Source organism: Ipomoea nil, unplaced genomic scaffold (genome assembly GCF_001879475.1).
Source record: "Ipomoea nil cultivar Tokyo-kokei standard unplaced genomic scaffold, Asagao_1.1 scaffold2921, whole genome shotgun sequence".
In the NCBI taxonomy this organism is placed as follows: Eukaryota; Viridiplantae; Streptophyta; class Magnoliopsida; order Solanales; family Convolvulaceae; genus Ipomoea; species Ipomoea nil.
Window position 1 is genome coordinate 3,325,712 of NW_017619349.1, and position 10,373 is coordinate 3,336,084.

Below are 10,373 nucleotides of genomic sequence, written 5' to 3' on the forward strand. Positions count from 1 at the left end.
ATTTACTCATTCCCTATATTATGAGGAATATTATCATTTACCATTTCTATTCTTATCATATCCGGACTCCGACTCTTTGTATACTTATAAATACATCTCTTCATCATATACTTTAGGGATAAAGTACAAATAAGCCACTGAACTATTTGGGAAAAAGCAATCAAGCCATCGAACTCAAATAACCCCCAAATAAGCCATTGAACTCGGAAAAAAAGAGCAATTAACATTTTTAACAGGTTAACTCCAGGTTTTTGCTGACTGAATTATCAAATGTTTATTTTATTTAGGTTTTTTATTATTATTATAATCCACCTACATAGTAATATATTTTAAAGTAATTATAATCAAAGTAGTTTTGTCTTGTCAAGATCTAATTTATTTATTATTATTTTTTAAACAAAAAATACAGTAAAAAATAATAATAATAAATAAATCAAATCTCGACAAGACAAAACTATTTTGATTATAATTACTTTAAAATATAATACTATCCAAGTGGATAATATTAATAAATAATAATAATAATAATAATAAGCATAAATAAGATAAACATTTGGCAATCCAATCAGCAAAAACCTGGAGTTAACCTGTAAAAAATGTTAATTGCTCTTTTTTTTCAGGGTTCAATGGCTTATTTGCTCTTTTTTTCCGGGTTCAATGGCTTATTTGAGGGTTATTTGAGTTCGATGGCTTAATTGTTGTTTCCCAAATAGTTCAATGGCTTATTTGTACTTTATCCCTATATTTTATATCATCATGTATTGATCAATAATAAGGTCATTTCCAGAATTATTGTTCTCATCTGGTATCAGTAAACCAACCAAATGATCCAGGGCTACAAACCATACCAAGAAAAAAAAAAAAAAAAAAAAAAAAAAAACGTTGCGCCACCACCAGCCGGTGACACCACCTCCTCTTCTCGCATCATCTTCAATATTGTCTATCCAACCACAACTCCGATAAATAGCCTAAAAACAACCAATCACTTTATTATCTCCATTAAACATACTTTCTCAAACTATATGTTATGAAAAACTGAACTTGTTCTATTTCTCTATGGTCACACGTGGATACATTGAAGGCACATTTCTGTGTCCGGCTTCATTTATTGAGGCTCCGGATGAGTGTCATGTTGTAGACTTGTAGTCGCACTGTGGATGAGTGTTTCGTTGTAGCTGTGCTCCGGGTAAATTTTCTGTTGTAGTTGCACTCTGGATGAGTGTTCCGTTGTAGCCGATCCTACGACAAAAAATTTGGTTCGTCAGGATTTTTTATTCTATTCGTGACAAAATAGCATAAAAGGAAAGACGATATGGCAAACATCTTCATCAAGTCACTAACCACAGCAAGACTAAATGATCTAAGGGACAAACTTAATGTACTGTTCTCTGATCTCTAGATAACATTAAGCTTGAGGGGGCGTATTAGGACTTTGTATTCTAGCCACACTAAAATTTATTCTCCCCCACCATATATATTATTGGGGGAAGAGAAATATTATCATTTACCATTCCTATCCTATCATTATTAGGGCTCTTTAAATACATATTTTCATCATGTGTTTTATATCATCACATATTGATCAATAATGAGGTCATTCTCATAACTATTATTCTCATCAAACCGACCGTAAAATTTTAATATTATATTTTCCTAACAAAATAAGGTATACACATCAAAACTTTTGAGAAACAAAAAGATATCAAATTACTTACTTTTGTTACTTTTCAAAGTAATTAATTCACCAATGGTGTGTAACTTGAAATTTTTTATAACAAAAGTCACCTAGGTAGACTTATATTTTTCAATATAAAGAGCAAAAGATTAATGTTATGTTTGTTTCGTGATTTTTGCACCCTACTATGAATTTTGATATCCACTATCATGTTTGTTTGTCTACTTTTGTTATTCTACTATTGAAATTAAATTCTTTAGTACGTAATAACAAACCTATTACATACGCTTTTACTTCTCTACTTTCGAACAATGAAATTAAAAATTAGGAAGAACAAATGAAAAAATAAATAAATAAAAAAGTCATTGGACATTAAATATAAAATTTTAATATACATATATATATATATATATATATATATATATATATATATATATATATATATATATATATATATATATATATATATATATAACATTCTTGATCTACAAATTAATGAAATAAATTTAATTTTACGAAATTTTGATTAATATTGAAAAATTTGGAATATCAAAAATATTATTAAGTTTCTAATAGATATGCTTGTATCATAAAATTAACCATTTATATTTATTATATAAATATAAATCTCCAACATAAGAACTAGTAGAATGTGCCTCTTAATCCAATTGTTATCGAAGTGGGAGATTTAGTCATAAAACACCAAATTTATCATTAATGTGTCACTTAACAAAGTATTGAATGGAATGATTGTATATGAACCGAATTTTGCATCCCAAATAATTAAGAGATTAAATGCATGTATACTCTAATCATAACTTAAAAATAAAAAATGTCATTTTCTCCCATATATATCAACAAAAAAATTTACACAACAATATAATAATAACCTGTCAAATCTGCTAGTATACATCCATACAAAAAATGTTGTTCCAATAATTAGAGCAAGAGGAACACAAACATATAAAACTCATGAACATGCATAATAAGAACAAAATTGTCGAAGCTCATCATCATTAAGTATCATCCTTCACGACAATAATGTTTTTCAGTTTTCATGAACACCAACTAACGTCGTACTCAAGCTCAAGGATTTCCCATGTCTTCCGTTCGTCAATAAATTAAAATGCCTTCAAATTTTGCAGCATCATAAATGAGATCTCCAACAGTCATGCACCATTCTTGCCACGCTTCTTGTTGTTCCATTTCTAACAAAATATATATGAAGTTTATAATGGTCTGACCACGGAATACATAAAGATTAATCATAGTCATTCAAATTAGGACCCTAAAGGGTGACAAAACACTGTCTCGATCATGAGTTTTAAAGTAGTTACATTCATAGAGTTCAAACCAATAAGGATATCAATCAGGTCAGCTTGTTCGGTTTCCGCTACTATGCTTATGGGTTTGGGGTAATCATTTTTTTTTTGTCAGATTTAAAATTCTTGACTCTAATACTAAAATTTCAGGTTGTCCGGCTTAATGGGCATAATCAACTGCAATTTTTAGCACATTTACACTAAAAAATATAAATGTATACATCATTCAATCAATCCAAACCTTCATTTATAAATTTTAACAAAAAATAATTGATATGATATATTTACACTATAATATAATAATTATTACAATAAGTTTTTTTTTTTAATTTTTCATTGTTTAGTTTTATAAAAAATATATTTTATTTTGTAATAAATTCATAAAAAAATTTATTTACAAATGTAATAAAAAAATACTAAAGATAAACTTATATATAAACTTCATATATATTTTGTTCCACATCACTTGTGAGATAAAAATAATAATAATAAAAAGCCTTAAGTGACTTGGGCTATCGGGCTAGCCCGTTAAGGCCACCAGGCTTATCAATTTTAGGCTTATTGGTATAAATTTTTTTTACTCTAACCTTAAAGTTTTTTAATCTTGTCGGTTTAACCCTACAGTTTTGAGCTAAGATTGACATCCATACAAACGCGAGACCTTGGGTTAAGCTAGAGAAATTTATTTGTACAATAATATTTTGGTAAATAATTTTTATGTTAATATTAATATAAAAATTGTTAAAATGTCACTAGCAAATTTAGAATTGAACACATACCATATGATCTAGTCACATTAGCATATTTAATTTGACATTAATGATTCTACCTAATTATTATATTTTTAATAATACCGAAACAAAATTGATCAATTTTTTTTTTTTTTGGAAAAGAGTATTAAAACCTTAGAGAATACAAACTATTTGTTTTAGTTGTTTTTCAAAATTAAATTAGGTGTGCATTTCTTTTCTTTTCTAATTTTTAGAACTTGACGTCTTGACATGATGAAATTTTATTATCACAAGTTATCAAGACCCCAATGACCCCTCACCGCTCAACTAGCCTATAAGCTCCAAATGTGTATGTGACAATTAGCAAAACAAAATTTATAAACTTATTTTGAGTTGATTGTTTATTAACCAGTTGAGTTGTGCCCAAGGGTCTACTCCATTTTTTACTCATGCTTGAGTTGATTTCTTCTTCGATGTGCTTCTCTCCAAACGGCCAAAAAGGAAGAGATCCTCCAAATCCTGTTTCTCGAACATCTGTTTCTCCAAAATCATCTCTACCATTGACCCTTTGAAATCCTCATACGGGTCCTTCGATCTCTTCACGATCGCATAGCTCTCCTTCACGTTCCCCTCCATGCTGCACGGTATCAGGTTCTTGAACATCGACAGCCTCGCCAGCACCTCGCCGTCCAACGACGCCGAAGACCTGAATGTTCTAGAAGCTTCGTCAATTTGATTTTCGTAGATGGAGGAGGAGGACGCGGTGGCACGTTGTCCTGTGGCGGTGGCCTTTACTTTTTTACTCTTTCTAGCTCGACGGAGAAGAAAGAAATCGTCGCAGGAAATGGAGAAGCTCATTGGAGAAGAAAGAAAAGATGAGTAAAATGACTAATATACCCTCATTATTTGACATATTAAATTTGGCCGGCAATTTGGGCGGCGTGACCAAAATTGATAGAAATTGCATAGTCAAAGTATTAAATTAACATTTTTAAAAGTCAAGTGTTACAATTAAAACAACTCAAATAGTCCGTGAATCAAAATTGAAATTTTCTCTATTTATTATTTATTGGTCAAAGTAATTATTTATTATAATTCTTCTTCTTCTTAAACTTAGTTTTTTTGTTTTTTTTTTTTTTTTGAATTCTAAATTTATTATTACTAATACTAAATTAATTTTATAAAAATAGAATTGTAAATAACTTCAATCTATCAAACCTTCTCAATTGAACCAAAAATACTACTTAAACTCCAAAAACTTACTCTCAACTTTTACTCCCACTAAGTATTCAAATTTTATTGAAAAAAAAAAAAGTAATCAATAAAAATCATGACCCTCTTATATTAAGCAATCAAAACAGGCCACATATTAGGGAATAGAGAATGAGAGTACTTGTAGAATTACTCTGATTGAATCATCCACATAAAATAAGATGTAGAGACTAATAATTTTCGTATCTCTTAAATGGTTAAGAAAATATAAACTTTATTATATACCACACTGTCTCTTAATCCAAAAATGTAAATTTAGCCCTTAATATTGGTCCAGTAGATAAAAAGTCACACTTAAAACCAACCTCTAACGAAAGAGTGAGGGTAGACCAGCCCTGGTCCATTGTATAATTTGTCGTGAATTTACGAATCCCACCCTTCAATACATAGTTCACCGAAGTCGATATAAAAGAAAAAAAAACGTAAATTTAACTATTACGAGACTAATTTAGATTCAGTTCGGACCGAATCGGGGTACCTAGAGTTGCAATACCATATGCGCCAAAAGGTGGCTCCCCTTCCCCCTTCCCTCTCCCCTCTTACCCCTTCCCCTTATTTATATATTTATATCCTAAAACGACAGCCACCCAGCAAAACACTCCCTCTTCGATCTCCAATTCTCCCTCTTAGTTATATTTATCCGCCAACTAATTCGACCATTTTGACAATGTCTCTCTTCTTCTCTACTATATAGCTCCCTCCCCTTCTTCTTCTTCTTCAATACTCTGTGCCATTAACAAAAAAAAAAAAAACAAAAAAAAAAAACAAAAAAAAACTGTGCCATTAAGATTCACAATAATGTTTCTTCATAGTCAGCCCAGATTTTCCGTCCATGCTCTGAATCAATAATTCCGGCGAAGATTATACAGAGAACCACCCAGCCAGGAGGATTTTTTATATATGTGTGCCACCAATCTATAGATACAGATGATGTATGTATATATGGGGTGATAGAGACACAGCTCAGCTCGAGAAAAAACGGGTTTTGCGCATAACTTACAAAACAACCAACCCGAACCAAACCATTATACTCTCTCCCACTCCTCAATCCATACACTCTCTCTCTCTCTCTCTCTCTGTTTTCTCTTTCTTTCTCTCTCTGTTTTTGTTCTTTTGTGTCATGTACAGATTAGCTGTAGTGAATAGTGATATTGTCATCAACCGCCGTGCGCCGCCGTGTCGTCCTTATGAGAATAGTTTCATCGTTTCTATCGCCGGCCATTCCTGCTCCGACTATTTCCCACGCGTTTCTCCGCTCTAAATCCGTTTCTGGGAAGAAGGTGAGGGGCGATTTGGGATGGGCCCGCGCCGCCATTGTTGGGGGGGAGGAGAAAGAGAAGGTGGTGGTGGTAATGGGGGCGACGGGGTCCGGGAAATCGAGGGCTTCGGTGGATTTAGCCACCCGGTATTTCACGGCGGCGGAGGTGATCAACTCCGATAAGATACAGGTCTACAAGGGGCTGGATATCACGACGAACAAAATCACAATGCCTGAGCGGCGCGGGGTGGAGCACCACCTGATAGGGGAGTTTGAGGCGTCGGAGTCGCGGCCGGAGTTCTCGGCGGCGGATTTCCGCGCCGCCGGCGCGGAACGGATATCGGACATCGTGGGGAGGGGGAAGGTGCCGTTTATCGTGGGAGGGTCGAACTCCTATATCTACGCTCTGTTGGTGGAACGGTTCAACCCCGAGTTGGACGTGTTCGACGACGAGTGTAACTCGGTGGGTGACTCGTTCGGCCTGGAGCTTCGCTACCGCTGCTGCTTCCTCTGGGTGGACGTCTCCCCGCCGGTGCTAAACCGCTACCTTTACAAGCGAGTCGACGAAATGATGGATTCCGGCATGCTGGAGGAGCTTTCCCGGTGGTACTCCGATCCGAGCAACCCACTGAGTCGGACCGGGCTGGCCAAGGCGATCGGGGTCCCCGAGTTCGCCGCGTATTTCCGCGCCCCCCGCGGGGGTGAACGACGGGAGCGGTTATACGCGGAGGCGGTGCGGGAAATCAAGGAGAACACGCGGCTGCTGGCGGAGAGGCAACTCCGGAAGATCCAACGGCTGAGAGAAGTGGGCGGGTGGGAGATGCACAGAATAAACGCCACGGCGGCTTTCGCGGCGGCGATGGGGTCGGAATCCGAATCGGAAACCGCCGAGATTTGGGAGAATCAGGTGGTGCAACCAAGCATGAAGATTGTGGAGAAGTTCTTGTTGGAGTAGGTTTTCCAGCTATTTCCAGCTCTCACTCTCTCAATACAATATTTTTAATTTCACTTTTTTCTTTGAAAAAAAAAATTTATTTATTTTCTGTTTTTTCTTTTCTTTCTGTTTTTCCCCATAGAGAGGAAAAAAAAAAAAAAATTGCGTATTGAGAGAGTTTGGATGAATGGGCGACCAATTTTGATGGAGTTTTGGGCATTTTTCAGTTCAAAAAAAAGTCTTACTATAAATACATAAAAAAGGGATTTTCAATTTTCCACTTTGATTTCAATACATTCTTTTGTTTTTATTTGGCCTATTAATATTCCTTTGCAATATATTCTATATTCCTAATTCCTGCCCCTTTATTTTATCCTTTTTTTTTTCATTTTTTATAATTTTCTTATTCATCACTAAAAAATTATATCATTTTATAAAAACTCATTCTGATTATTATTGAATATTTAATTACTATAATACTTCGATTATTGTACAGTTCTCAGTATTTTGACCTGACAGAGTATTTGAAAGAATGTAAATTACGGTGATCAAATACTGGTGGGCATAAGGGATCTGTTCGATCTGTTCACTTGGCGTATAATCCCCACGTTATTGTTGTTAAAGTTTGAATTTTGATCACTTCTCTCAAATACTGCTTCTGAACTAATACACTAAATTGGTGAAGTGTAATTTTTCCGATAATAGCTGATCAATTTACTAACTCCTAGAATCCAACAACTACACTAAAGAAGCACATTTCAATCCGTTTGTTGGTTTGACAAGCTAAAATGTAGCATTAAACGAGATAAGGTTTAAACTTTGAAATTTAATTTGTCGGGGGAGAAACATTCCTGCCATGGCCGTAACAACATAGTAGTTGGTTGTAGTTTGGGGACCATGCCCGCACATCAGTACGAATTAACATTCAATTTTTTCAGTCTATAATAAGTTTTAAGGTTTGCTATCATTCCAACATACATGTGTTCGGAAATTCATTCGTGGAGAAATCAATTCATACCTGTCGTTTTCACAAAAGGCTGAATCTTTAATCTCGATCCGACAAAGCATTTAAAAGAATGTAATGTAAATCACGATTACTCAATGGCAACAGACATGGTCAAATAAGGGACCTGTCCACTTTGGACATAATTCCCACACAAATGTATGTCGTCGAGGTTTGAACCTTGATCTTCTAAATACTGCATACTGAATCATTGAACTAAGCTCGTGCGGGTAATTCATACACGTGATCAAAAGTTTGATGAGTGGTTTATTTCTCCATTGTAGATGTGTTGACAATAAGGTTGTACAAGTCTAACGTTGTGGTCGTGTCCAAACTTAGCACTACATAGTTTACTAGAGAATAGTACGTAGGCCCGCATCAACAATTCGGGTAGTAAATTGTGGACACGGATGCAAAATTGAAACTTGACAGTTATAGTGTGGGATGATACTTCAATGTGATAAGCTCCTCGTGAGCATTTGGTCTTCTGATCTAAGAAATCATTGAATTATCGTAATTTATCACTATATCATTCTATCGAGTTGATGTGAGTGACCTTTGGACCAGTATTCTTGTACCCCTCGAATCAAACATAGCCAATAAATGAATAACTAATACTACTTTGTTGTGAATTGAAATGTTTTTCGTGTGAATTGTTGTATCATTATAGCGGATTGTTGTATGAGTCAGAAAAAATTTAGTGAAAAAAAAACAAGACACAAGAATAAAGAATGTAGCTCACTGCAAATATATGTATACTCCCATTATTTGTAGAACTTTAGTCTTGCTTTTCAAGGCTCATCCTTATGCCTATTCCATAAACAAGTTTCTCAAAAGTTGAAGTATGCAAAGACTTAGTTAAAAGGTTTGTGATAACGACTTCTATACCATATAATTAATTTTAACCAAGCACATTCTTTACTAGTTTCATGTAGGACGATAATCTCGAAATGGTTGAAAGATTTTACTAACGTCTACGTAGTAAAACATCATGATATTGCAGTTTTGTTATATATAAATGAATAAATAACCAATTTATAAATGATCTTTGTGTGGATCGAATCTAAATCCAACATCAGCATACCCTAGTTTAACGAAATAGAAAAACAAGAATTGTCAACCAAAAAAAAAAAAAAAAAGAGTTAATACTTTATTTGATCACTCGATTATTAAGATTTCATCATTTTAGTTTTCGACTTTCAAACTTGTTCAATTTAATCTCTAAATATGCAATTGTTACTCAAAATGGTCCTCATCAAGACTATTTTAATTTGAACTAAGAACTATTTTAAATAAAAATTATATAATTAGGGTTAAATTGAACACATTTGAAAGTCAAGAATCAAAATGATAAAATCTTAATTATCAAATGACCAAATCAGGTATTAACTATATAACCAGGACTATGTGGTCTAATGGTATCCGGGTTGGACTTCCATTTGGAAGATTGTAAGTTCGAGCTTCAGTGGAGGCGTTATTAGCTCTTTGTGTTTTAGTAGGTTGAGAAAGTATATGAACAGATACTACAATGTAATAGAGCTAGTAGCATTCAAAAAAAAAAAAAAAAAAAAAAAAAAAAAAGGCATTAACTATATAAAAAAAAAAATAACAAAAAAAAAAAAACGAAACAAACTTTTCAAATTGACCAAAGGATTTTGGTCATAATGCGGGCCCTACTGTACCATACAGTCCCTAAAACGTGGCGTTGTGTGGGACTGTGGGTTTACGTGGAAGTTGTACAACGGTCTACGTGGCTTTTGGTCTCGTCCCTATGTTCATTTCCTTCTTTTTAGTCCAAATATCATACCAAACATATACAACATGTCTCAATCTCTACCATTTTATCTATTTCATTTACTAATTTACAATTTATTAGTCAAATCAACTTTTTATTTTTTTATTTATTTTTTTTAAAATCTTTTACTTATTTTTAAATTTATTTTTGTGTTTAATAATATTTTTAGTGTAATTTCTAAATATATAAATTTTGTATATTAATATTAAACTTAATATTATAAAATTGAATTAAAAATAATTTCACTCGATTATGAGGATAGATTATGAGGTTATCCCTCTCCACTTTGAACCAAAAAAACATCTACTAAAACATCGTTAATCGAACCAGACACATAAAATAGGACGGAGGGATAACCTATATCAGTCGGTTATGAGGTTATC

At 33.6% G+C, this 10,373-nt stretch overlaps 1 protein-coding gene across 1 annotated transcript; it reads left to right on the forward strand.

Moving 5' to 3' along the window:
- Positions 1–5,737: 5,737 nt before the first annotated feature.
- Positions 5,738–7,447, forward strand: LOC109160790 (adenylate isopentenyltransferase-like). Its single transcript, XM_019309035.1, has one exon. The coding sequence runs from the start codon at positions 6,188–6,190 to the stop codon at positions 7,211–7,213; it is 1,026 nt and encodes a 341-aa protein (XP_019164580.1). The 5' UTR covers positions 5,738–6,187; the 3' UTR covers positions 7,214–7,447.
- Positions 7,448–10,373: the final 2,926 nt, after the last annotated feature.